We start from the raw sequence: 12,186 nt of genomic DNA, 5'->3' as shown, positions 1-12,186 counted from the left end.
CTTCCAGCAACAATTGAAATTGAGCATCTTTTAGCCTAAGTATCACTGAGAGCGGCTCAGGGGATAGCCTTGCAGCAGCATCCAGCAGCAAACGGTTTTGGGGATGCACATCCCTGTGTGGACTCACCCCACATCTTGGTGGGACATGGTCTACTTCTGAGGAGCAACGCAACAAAACTGTGAAGCATCATCCAGCTCCTGAGCTGGATAACCATGGCCTGAGATAAAATGCTCCAGGTTATCCATAACAAACCATTAGTCCGTGAGGTTTTCCAGAGCCACAGGTCTCCCCCATTTCACAGCACAACCAACTAAACCAAAGCTGTGTGTCCAAGAAAGACCTTGCAAACAAGTAGGAATTTCTTATCAGAGCTGCGGGAGCGTGCAGACTACCTGCAGACACTTGATTGTTTCTTAAAAGGGGAAAAAAAAAAAGCTTCCCTAGTTTTCATTGCATCAAAGCAACAAAGCCTAGGGAGGTTTTAGTTAAGCCTCATGCGCCAACAGAAGGAAATGCATAGCAGGAAAGACTGTTTTCCGAGAGAAGCTATACAGGAAAGTTATCAGCAACCCAAGCGATAAAATACAAGGGCAAGGAATGAACTGTGGATTTAATGGCACAAGGAGGAGGTTTTATTACGAACCCTCTCTTAATGGTGCAGCAGTTTCCTAACCTGAAGTACACAGGCAACAGCGGGGGCCTCAGACCACTGGAAGGGGCATTTAAGGCATCACAAAGCAGCTGAGACACCTCAAATGCATCAAGGGAGACCCTGGACATGCTCATGTCCTTGACTCTGAGGTTAGTCGCCCAGAAGAAAGAATGCTGCTGGATGCTCATTGGCAGCGTTTAAATTAAATGGGATAATTTTTCTAGTTTATACTAGAATTAATTTGGGTGACCTCAATAGTCCACGCTGGTGTCAGTGTTTGCGGCTCTGAGGTAGGATGTCTTCTTACTCAGAGCAGCCTGGGCTCATTTTCTGGCTTGTCAACATAACCACATCACTCTTCTCTCCACGGCTCCCCCTCTGTCATGTCAAACATGTCAATTCATCTCCATCTCAAGGCTCTTCACAGCTCATCCCTGCACTGGCCATCTCCCACGTGCTGTCAAGCCATCAGTGCCCACCCCCAATCTGCCAGCACTGCTCGCCTCCCCTGCCAACAGCAAACTCTCCAGCCGGTCCCCTGCCCTGTCCCCTGCTTGGCTGCGTGCAGAAGACCTCTTCCGCATCACCCAACAACCCTCCTCAGACGTCCCCTGGAGGTCTGCTCCTCCATGACACCTATGAAAAAGCAGGCTAAGCCTTCCACCCATGGTGCTGGCCAACGCGGTCTCCCTGCTGCCTTCACCCTCCTGCAGGTCCAGCCCATTCACCCTGTGCACAGATCTCCTTCAGTGGGCTTTCACACAGCCCCGAGCACGAGGGACCAGAGTGGTGACAGGGACCATCAGCCTTGACCATGGAGCGCTAAATCTCCAAACACACAAAGATAACAAATAACGTGCAAACTTCCAGCTTCTGGCTTTTTTCTTTGCTGGGTGAGCGACAGTTTAATGATGCCTTCCCATCACTACAGAGAGACTTACGTTAAAAACAAACAAATCCAGGGCTTTTGAGCCAGCTCTGCCGCACAGCCATGAACAGCCTTGGCCAAGGCACTGCCAATGGAAGCAGCTCTTCTGCTGCTTGCCTATACTCGGGCAAAGACAGAGGTGTGCAATGGAAGTATGTCAGGCAAATGATATTTAGACAAATATTTACATTTTAGCAGTAGCAGACTTTTCTACTTTGAACGTTAAGGCAAGCCGGTCTCCTTTCTCCATGCCTATACTCCAGGCCCAAACCTCTTCCATGGAAAGGCAGAAGAAGGGAGAGAAGTTTCATCAGAACATTTAAGCAAATGGTTAATTTTCCCGAATCAGGACCATAGACTTTAGGAGGGATTACTTGACCTAGAGTCAGCAACTTTTTCCACCAACACTAAAAATACCCTTGAACGAGCTGTGGAAATACGATAGCTTAAACACTTAGCAGTACTTTAGGCTAGACAGTGGTTTATAATTATATGGTTTCCGTTCAGAGACCTGCCAAGGGGCCATTCCCACACAGTCTTTATTTTAGCGAGGGCAGGGCTCTGCCAGCCCCAAGGTAAGGGCGATAGGCGGCATCTGCCTTTGCCTATCAGCAAAACCAGCCGCCACTCCTGCACCACATTTTCTGTCTGCAGCTTTTTAAAATCCAACAACAACTCTTAAACTGTAAAAGAAAATCTGCTGAACACGAAGGAGTAACAAACACCACAACGGCTGTATCACTTATTTTTATAGTCATCTTTATATTGCAGTTCTCTCTGCTGCTAATGCCGAAGTACTGAGAAGCTGTTTGTGAGCTGATCCTGGAAGCTGGAATACCTGGACGGGGGAGATCTGGGATCCTGGGGACCACAAGGGGCTGTGGATTTCAAATTAAACTATTTCTGGTGAGATAAATCTCTCTCTTCCTTTTTCCAAATGAAAGCACGGCCCTGGATGGTGGGTGCTACAGGAGCATGTAGATGTGCAATGGAGGAAAAGCAAAGCAACTTTTCCACTTCTGCCTACAAACCTCTGCTAAATGCAGCCACCAGGTCAGCATTTCAGGTCAGATAAAGAGCACGTCCCCGGGGGAGGTAAGGGACTCATTCTGCACTACACACCTCATCCTTAACACACGGGCGTGGGAGGGACTGCATATGTAAAGCAGAAAAAGAAAGAAAAAAGAATCACGGGGCATCTGAGCAGCCAGTGGGGACACACACCAGTTCATCCCAGTCCCAATGGGCAGATGCTGATGAGCATCCCCATAAACGCCAGCACTGGGACTGAGCTTCCCCTAACCTGAGAAAGAGCAGTGCAGGTGGCAAATATACACACTCACAGGGACATTTTCTCTCTCTACACGCCGATATGAAGATGCAGGGAGATGAGGAAGGACTCGGCAGGACTGCGTGCGCCTGCTTTCCATCAGAGGGCAGTGGCAGCCCAGCCATGGCCACCTTCCCCAGCACAGTCCAGTTCAGCTGACGAACGCCTGGATTCTTTGGAGGCGCAGTGCTGCCCTTCCCTGGTCCTCCCCTGTTTCTCAGGTGTCCAAAGCCAAGACCTGGCTGGACCAGGTTTCCACAGGCTTCTGGATGAGCCTGGCTGTGCCAAGACAAGCTCTCGCTCAGTTGGTCTTTCGGAAGGAAAAAAAAAACAACCTCAAATACTCCCAAATCCAGCAAGATTTCTGACAAGAACAGAGACCAGGCCACCGACGGAGAATACACAGAGGGTGACCGTTTCCCTGGAACACAAGGGGCATCTCGGGGCCGATGCAGCACAGCGCGGGGGAACGGACCCATTGCACGCCGCCATACTGACAGGGACCCGGGACCCCAAAGAAATTGCTTTCTGCAAGAGCCAACAGGCAGCTGTGCACAGTAAACTGCGGGTTTTAAAGCTAACGACGGACTAAATTAAATACTGGGCGCAACCCCCCACAAACGGCACCTTGCCTGGGTTTGGAGGGGCATCTCCTGGGAGAACCCGGAGGCGGCTCTGCGTCAGCCGGGGGAGCGCTGGAGGGACAAGTGTGTTCTCATGATTGCACACAGCACCTTCAGTTGCTCACATTAACTAATAAAAAAACCCACTATGTGTTTCTACAGATTGAAGCAAGGCTTTTTTGAGGAACCACAAAACCCTTCTTTTCCACAGGCTGAATGTTTCTAAACTATTTCCGGTGAAATTCTGCAATAAAGTCTCTCTCTAAATTACACTCATTAGTTAAATTGGGTTTCATTACCTTCCTTTCCCTCAGTGCCCTTTACACCAGCTGGATGCTGCATTTCAGGAATCCATTACGTGCTAACAACAAAAGTGTTTCCTCCTAAAAAAACCAAAAAATAATAAAAAAAAATGTTTTTGGTGATAAACTAGTTCCTATTTCTTCAAAGGTCCAAGATGTTGTCAGGGAAGGGGAGGCAGATGAAACAGCTGCTTTTGGACACCAGAGTGCTCTCTAAAATGCTCTGTTCTTCCAATTTATTCTTTTTATAAGCATAATTAACAGAAGCAATAAGTTGTTATCCACATAGACAGCTTTTTGACTAAATCAGACCCTCTTTCGTTCACTTGGCAATCCCTAGGAAACTTGGGCAGCACAACCCAGCGCAGCAAGGGGAAAGTGTGCTGGCACGTGGGATTACAGCTCGTCACCTCCTTGAATGTTGCCACCACCAAAAAAGAGAAGGAAAATAAGATGCTGATACTAGACATCTGCAGTACCATGCCTTGGGCCTTACTTCCCTTAATTTCATGTTAGAAATTAAACTAGTATCTTGCAAAACCTGGATATTTCCAAAACCTGACATTTAGGTAACTAAACTGCCCTCTCATCTTTACTGCAATCTACCCGTACTCAGGGATTTTGCTCTATTTTAATCTGAAGGTCTTTTAAGCGTATTTAGGTGTTTCAGGTAGTACTAAGTGATGAACAGAAGAAAATGAGAAGGCTCCTGTCTTTTGGGTTTATACACTGGGTAATTCCAGTAAAGCAAAAACCAAAGCAGGCTGTGAGCTTCCTGTGCCCGAGTTACCAAAAAGCTCAAAATTCAAGGGGTGGGATGGAGGAGCAAAGAGCATTTTTAGCATAAATTAGTTGGGCTGAGAATTCACAGCCTTTAGAGCATTGCCAACAAACTCGGTTATGCCCTGGTACTTGGTAAAACAGAAAGGAAACTATGACAGCTACTTACATCCCTTCCCTAACAGGGGAAAAAAAACCCCGTTGTGGTAAACGACAGGCTGAGTCGAACACTTCCCCTTTAATGAAAACTTTATTAGATCCCAGCATGGTTACAATTTTGGAAATTGCTTTTAGTGAGTTCGATGAGTTTTGAAGCTAGGATTTAATGCCATTGTCTTTTAAATTTAATCTTGCTTGAATTACATTTAATTTGATTGCACTGTGGTACTTACTTGCATATGAGTAGTTTAAAAGTTTGCTACTTATTCACCCCTTTGCAAGACGCCCACCTCCCCCAGCGTTACCCCCAAACACAGCACAGTGGGTATTCAGAAACCATAGGGTGTCCTGCAAAGCCTACAAAGCTGCAGTGTTTGGGATTTTTTTTGTATTTTTTTTTTCCCCTCCAGACATCCATGCTATCTAGGCTCTGCAGCTACCAGTAAAGAGGATTGCCTTCCCCACACACACATTTTACCTCTGTTTCCCAGTGGCTCCCGGCACCACGTGAGATGAGGAAAAGCCCTGTCCTGCCTCACTTACCTCCCACACGGTATCCTCCATCTCCTCCCCACTGTAGGAGCCCTTTGCTGCCTGCATCACACAGGCTCTACCCTTAGTTTTGCTCCCCCTGTGCTGCTTTAACTCTTCCACACACCTGCCATCAATGCAAAATTAAGGAACTGCCCGTCGCTGCCACCTTTCTGCGACTGGTTTTTCTGCAAAGAATCATAGAATGGTTTGGGTTGGAAGGGACCTTAAAGACCACCCACTCCCACCCCCTGCCCTAGGGAGGGACACCTCCCACCACACCAGGTTGCTCCAAGGCCCATCCAACCTGGCCTTGAACCCCTCCAGGGATGGGGCAGCCACAGCTTCTCTGGGCAACCTGGGCCAGGGGCTCACCACCCTCACAGCAGAGAATTTCTCCCTGAGATCTCATCTAAATCTCCCCTCTTTCAGTTTAAAACTGTTCCCCCTCATCCCATGGCTCCCCTCCCTGATCCAGAGTCCCTCCCCAGCTCTCCTGGAGCCCCTTGAGGGACTGGAAGGGGCTCCAAGGTCTCCCCGGAGCCTTCTCTTCTCCAGGCTGAACCCCCCCAACTCTCCCAGCCTGTCCTCACAGCAGAGGGGCTCCAGCCCTCCCAGCATCTCCGGGGCCTCCTCTGGCCCCGCTCCAACAGCTCCGTGTCCTTCTGCTGTTGGTGCCCCAGAGCTGGAGGCAGCACTGCAGGGGGGTCTCCCCAGAGCGGAGCAGAGGGGCAGAATCCCCCCCTCGCCCTGCTGCCCACGCTGCTGGGGATGCAGCCCAGGCTGTGGGGGGTTTCTGGGCTGCCAACGCATGTTGCTGGCTCATGTTGAGCTTCTCATCCACGAACACCCCCCAAGTAAGTCCTTCTCCTCAGGGCTGCTCTCCAGCCATTCTCCACCCAGATTGTTTTGTGCCACAGCTAGCAACAAGCAAAATGTGAAGAAACTGGTAGGTTACATGCATTGATGCATTGCTTCAGTCCTTGAGATGTTCTTCAGACAGACAATAAGGCTGTAACCCCCATGAAATGCAGTGTGGTGGGCACAGAGAAGGCGAGAGACGCATCCGCTGCTCTTGCACAGTTCACACAAAATCTACATGAATCACCCTTTACCTCTCTGATCTGTATCTCAGGATATAATGTAATATGTCAGCAAACAATTTAGTCTTACCATGTTTAATTCACTCAATTAGCTCTGCAAAAACTTGTCAACTCAGCTAGCAAAATCAAAACAAAGGCAAAAAATGTCACAGAGGGGTGCAGGGAGCCATGCTTTGCAGACCGTTGCAGTCTTCCCATCCTCCACACGCCAAAGGCAGCAAGGCATCAGATTGTTAAAAAACCCTGGAGAAACCAATATCCAACCTGGGAATCCAGATTTCCAAAAAGCTCTTAACCCAAATTTCCCAGTGTGACACAAGAGCAGGTGCACATTTTCTCCAGCCTACACGGCCAAGTGTATTGGTGACACCACTAAATTTAGGACATAAGCAGAAGTTAGCTGCTGTGGCTGCTCCCATGAATCAGGGAAACATCAGAGATGGCAGGTGCCGATGGCCAAGAGACCTTATTGTTGTGTTTGAAGAATGCCCTTGAAGCTGGTGGGTTTTCCTGTTGGATCTCTTGACGTTACGTTCACCTCCGCTGCACTGAACCGAGTCTGCAGCTTGAAACTGAGAAAGTACCCAGCCTTCGGGATAACTATGACAAACAGAATTAGGCAAAAAAAAATATCTTATTTTCTGAGCTTCTGAGGAAATGCACTCATTCTTTTCTCCTCTTTGATCTTGATTGCTAGGTCTCTAACAAAATTAGCAATTAACAAAATGAGTTTAAGATAATGCAATTTTATCTGGTTTAGCTGAGCCCTGGGCACAAGAAGCATTGCAGAGAGAGATAGGTATTGTCATATTTTTTCCCCTACATGCTCTGTTGGAACATGTCGTTTCAAAATATTACCGTCAAATAGTTTTTTTCCCCCCCTACATATAACATCTGATGAGCAGGAAAATGGGAAACCAGGAGTGTTTCTTCCGGAGAAAAAATCGGGGGGGGTTGACGGGGAGCAGAGGGTGGGGGAAGGCAGCGGTGGGTTTAAAAGCCCTCGTGTAGCAGGACCGGCATGACTCTCCTCCTTGTCTTGCCAATTTGTCTGGAGTTGAAACCTCTCACATGGTCGTGAAGCCCACTCCAGCCAGGCTTCCGCTGGGTTCAGGTGGTGGCTTTCTTCAAGCTGTTGCCCTGTCACTGTGACTATGCGACAGACACAAGTGACATAGTTGGATGACACTTCACTGGGAGAAGGGGTAAGGAGAAGGCGGCACGCGTGTCTGGAAGACATCCTGATGGGATCACTTTCTTTTCCCGTGAAGTACAACTTCTCTTCAGCAGCATCCACCGGCAGCTGATGTTTCCATCTCCAGCAAAGGTGGGGTTTGAATCCTGTGCAGCAGAACTGCCCCTGGTTCTGTTTTGGGATGTAAGACCAGTCTTCACCCACCTAGTGCCACCAAAGAGAGACAGCGAGGACACGGCATCCTCGCTGAGAGCCCCGACCCAAAGCCGTATCTAACCTGGGCTCTCAGTTTTGAATTGCACAGAGAAACAAAACACTCAGTGGCTTCCAGCGGCACAGACCAGGCGGCCAAAGAGTCTTCTAGACAAACAACTTCCAGCTCCTGGCTGTAAACCAGGACATCACATTCCCTCCCTTCCCAGAAACAACACTCGCGGTGGCCTTGTCTGTGCTCCAGCGTTCTCCTCTTCTTCAATTTCCTGTAATTTTGCTCAGCCACAATATTACAGGGTTTATAATATTTTCTGTTCAGGGACAGTGAAGATTGTAAACATGTGTCTCTCCCACTGTTGATGCTGAAGGTTCAGCAGCAGCAACATGGCAATATCTGGGATGCTGTAATGAAGTTGGCTAATAAAAACGGGGTACAAAGGTCTCACTTCACGGGTTGCCTAATCAGATTTCTCCAGCATGAGGCTGGGTGTGATGCGTGGCACCGAGCTGTGTCCACCTGGATGAATTTCTTTCCATGAAATGGCAGCCACGGTGGGAGGGCAAGGTATCCATCTGCCCAGATATTTATTTTTTTTTTAAAGTTCATTTAAATTCTTTTCCCCTTCTCCACCCAAGTAATCTTGCTACATTTCAGGATTGTGCAACAGGCAGGAATAGTTACAAATTGTCCTGAAAATTTGGCTTTAATATTCATGGTTTCGTTGTAAACAAACCCACTTAGCTGCTCTTGCTAAATAGTTTGGAACCTCTACACCGCCAATTAGCCAGGCTGGAGGTACACCTCGAGGGCTGCCGTCAGGACTTGCTGTTGGTCTGGATCTGCAAGCAAAAGGCCACACAAATTTCCTGATTGGCTGGAAAAATTTGGATACAGCCTCTGTTGAGGTGTATAAATAGAAAGCAAAGTATTTTATTCCTCTCACTTTGAAAGCAGAGCTCTCAAGGCACATGAAAATGCACAGAGTCACAGCAGTCGTCCTCGTGATTGCCATCTCCAGTGGTGAGTTAGCTGAATTTTAGTAAACATTGCTCATTGTAACCTGCCTTCTTTTTCTTTTTTTTTTTTTTTCTTTTTAAATGAAGTGTATCTGTAAGGATTTGGGAACTGATTTGTTCTCTGCCATTTTTTGCTTTTTGAAAATAACCCCTCTCCCATTGCATAAAAACCTCCACAGAAAAATGCTTTTTAGATACGGTAAGGAGTTGTGGTAAAAAAAATTGTTGGAGTAATAATGTTGATTGAATCACAAAGAATGGGCTGAGGCGTATCAATTACTAACAGCATGCACGTTTTCTTAAAAGCCTTTTGCTTAAAGATCAGCCCGCCGAGCATGGAGTGTTCCCAGAGATGTTTCTGTGTTTAATGTCATCACCTTTGATTTCACAAAGAATACGCAATTCGTTAAAATAAATGAAGACAACCGAGAACAAAGGGCTGTTTCGCTTGAGGAAGGCATTAGAGATTTCCTGCACCCTTTTAGCACCAGACCTTCAGCGCCGGCACACCATTTCCCCTGTTCGCGAATACCCCCAGAGCCCAACGGGGATGGTGCCTCCCGGGCTCTTCGCACGCGAATAAACCTCAACTCGTTGCTTCTTGCTGGAGCAGCCCCATTCTTCCTAAAGCATCCCCTGGGAAACCCCAGAAGTTTTGGTGGGGGGAAGCAAGGCTGTTAGAGGCTTCTGGAAGGTACTGAGTCAGGGGTTGCCTTTCCCCGCTTCTCCCCTATAAAATATCTTCCCTCTCCCAGACAGCGCCGGGGCCGTAGGACCAGCGTGGGTTTGACTCTGGGTGATGATAGCTGGAGTTTGGAATAAAAAAATGTGAGGATGTTACCCCACTGGCTGCTACTTTGAAATAGTCATATAGAAACACTGGGAGATAGAAAATGCAATTAGTAAAAGGTAGATGACAGCTTGTATTTTTGACTGGATCCCACATTAGGGAACAGGGATGGACTTGGTGGGTCTCTCTCAGCCTTATTTTTTTACAGCTGCAGTTCAATATCCCAGGATCCCGGGTGGCTCAGGTCACCTTCCAGGCAGAGGCATCCCGTAGCTCCAGCCCCACGCCTGCCCTGTGAACGCAGCACGTCTGCCCCGGGGCAATGGGAGAGGAGGGGGTCACGCCACGATGTCCCCTCCAGATCTATTTGTTCTGCATCTTTCCTTTGAAGTCGCTGCTCTAGGTACCCTCAGACATCACTGGACAAAGCATAAAACAAAAAAATGCTGTTTCATTGCATCCCTAAAATTAACTTGCATTAAAAGTTGAACAACTCTCTAGTTCCCTGAAGCCTGATCCATGGTTACAGCAAAATCCAAAGGGACCTCGCTATTGAATAAACAACACAGGCTGGGAAATCCCTTTTCTAGCTTGTGGTCTTTCATCTTCTGTTCTTTTTTCTTTTCTTTTTTCTAGCTGCTGCAGCACAATGGGCAAGAATCTGCTCGAGTCAACCTGCGAACAAAATCAGAGGCTGCGACTCCCATGGCTGCGGGGGATACAACGTCCCCAGGTCCTGGGCTGGGCTGCTGGGAGATGGCAGCACTTGAGATGCTCTTAAAAATAGAAATAAGCATGAAAAAATGGGCAGGAGGAGGGTTTCTAGCTGGTAAGGTGCTCCGCCGCGGGCTAACCCACCTTGCTCTTCTTCTTCAGAGGAGGGAGGAAGCACAGGGGAGTGGACGTGGTGTGCGAGGATGGCTCCGTGGTGTACGCACCCTTCACGGGGAGGATCACCAGGCAAGTCAGGCCCTACGGAAACGGCAATGCCATCGACAACGGAGTCCAGCTCTCGGGATCAGGTACCAGAGCTGAAAGATGCGCGTCTTGCAAAGCCTAATTGTGAAACGCTCCGATTCGTTTATAGAGCTTTAAACTGAGCCAAAAATCATTAATCCAACCGAAACTGCAGTGTGCTTGCACGCGAATCCAAGTGAAAACTGTAACTTTGAAATCCAGGTTCTGTTAATGCAGGAAAATTGATTGAAGGGATTACAGCATTTCGCCTCTACTAAAAAAAGTCAAAGGACGAAGCTGGTCACTTTGCACATTTTGGCTCATCAAAGCCTCTGACTTGCTCGTGCAGTTTTACCTATCTTAATCTCCTTCCCCAGTCTCCTCTGTGTTAATTTATTTCTTTTCCTACTCTCTCTTCTTGATGCTTTAGGAGCATCACAGCATTTGCTGTCACTTTTTCTGCTGCTGAATCGCTTGCCATTTTGTTGTCATTTGCATTTTGCTACTGAACGTTCTGACTTTGCCAGGCTTTTAAACCATTTCACGGCAGCAACGGTTTTTCCCTCTCTCCTCTCCCCCCTGTTAACAGGATTCTGCGTTAAGATGTTTTACATCAAACCCGTCAAGTACAGCGGCCCCATCGAGAAGGGAGAGAAAATCGGCGTCCTGCTGCCCATGCAAAGGGTCTACCGAGGGATTATATCCCATGTCCATATCCAGAACTGCGACTTAACAGATCCTACTCCCAACCTGTAAATGGGAGGCAGCGCATCAGGGCAAAGCCTTCAGCCCCCGGCTTGTGCATTCATTAAATTGCTTGGGCATACGTACTCGCTCTAGTAAAGTGGAAACCGCTGAGCCTCAAACAGTTGTTCCACCTAAAAAGTGTCCGGGACCAAAATGCTGGTGGTTATCTGAACATAAAGAGACTCACAGTGAGGTATAACACGCGATGTAAAGCGGTTGTCGTGTCTTGCACATCACTGCGCCCGTCGATGGAGGCTGAAGCGGTGGGGAGCGGAGTGGCCGGGAGGTGGTGGCTCCTGGTTGCCCAGCAGAGCCCCGGGCTGCAGCTCCCTCCTCTTGGACTTCTCTGCTCTCTTTGCAGCCAAACACGAAGTTTTCTTCAATAAGCCACAAATTTCACTTGTGCTCGCATATGGAAAAATCGCATTATTAAAGGGCTGCTTCACTACAAATTGCTTTGAATTTCTTTGGTGCTGTCACAGAGTTTGGGCTGGGTTCTGCTTTTTAAATGCAGCTGAGGAGAAAAAACCCCGGTATAAGGCTGAAACCCAAATCTTTCCCGGGAGGCCCATGACCCAAAATATAAAACAACATTAATGAAGTAACTCATTCCTTTTCCCCAGGCTCCTGTTTCAGGAATACCTTGGCACTCCCAGGTCTCCTCTCGTCCAAGTGAGGCATTTCTTTCCATTAGTAAATCAGCTGAAGACTTTCTCGGGACAACAAGCTCTTGTTAACAGGACAAGGCTTTTTGGGCCAAGGCTCCCAATACGCTACTCGGAGTCTCCACAAGTGCTGCAGGCACTATTTAGTTCGTGTTTACCAACACAACTGCAGCCTCAGGCAAGCAGGGGAGCT

At 48.0% G+C, this 12,186-nt stretch overlaps 1 protein-coding gene across 1 annotated transcript; it reads left to right on the top strand.

Moving 5' to 3' along the window:
• The first annotated feature begins 8,627 nt into the window (after window positions 1-8,627).
• Window positions 8,628-11,781, top strand: LOC134522160 (leukocyte cell-derived chemotaxin-2-like). The gene is made up of 4 exons (XM_063349484.1): window positions 8,628-8,838; window positions 10,261-10,357; window positions 10,501-10,646; window positions 11,171-11,781. The coding sequence occupies exons 1-4, from the start codon at window positions 8,787-8,789 to the stop codon at window positions 11,335-11,337; spliced, it is 462 nt and encodes a 153-aa protein (XP_063205554.1). The 5' UTR covers window positions 8,628-8,786; the 3' UTR covers window positions 11,338-11,781.
• The last annotated feature ends 405 nt before the right edge of the window (window positions 11,782-12,186 follow it).

This window comes from Chroicocephalus ridibundus, chromosome 11 (genome assembly GCF_963924245.1).
Source record: "Chroicocephalus ridibundus chromosome 11, bChrRid1.1, whole genome shotgun sequence".
NCBI classification, from domain to species: domain Eukaryota; kingdom Metazoa; phylum Chordata; class Aves; order Charadriiformes; family Laridae; genus Chroicocephalus; species Chroicocephalus ridibundus.
Note: the sequence above shows the minus strand (reverse complement) of the source record. Positions and strands in the feature narration are given on the sequence as shown.

Coding starts and splice junctions, on each gene's coding strand:
- LOC134522160 (XM_063349484.1), top strand. CDS start 8,787: ATGAAAATGCACAGAGTCACAGCAGTCGTCCTCGTGATTGCCATCTCC. Junction 8,839..10,260: donor CGTGATTGCCATCTCCAGTG/GTGAGTTAGCTG, acceptor TCTTTTTTCTAG/CTGCTGCAGCACAATGGGCA. Junction 10,647..11,170: donor AGTCCAGCTCTCGGGATCAG/GTACCAGAGCTG, acceptor CCCTGTTAACAG/GATTCTGCGTTAAGATGTTT.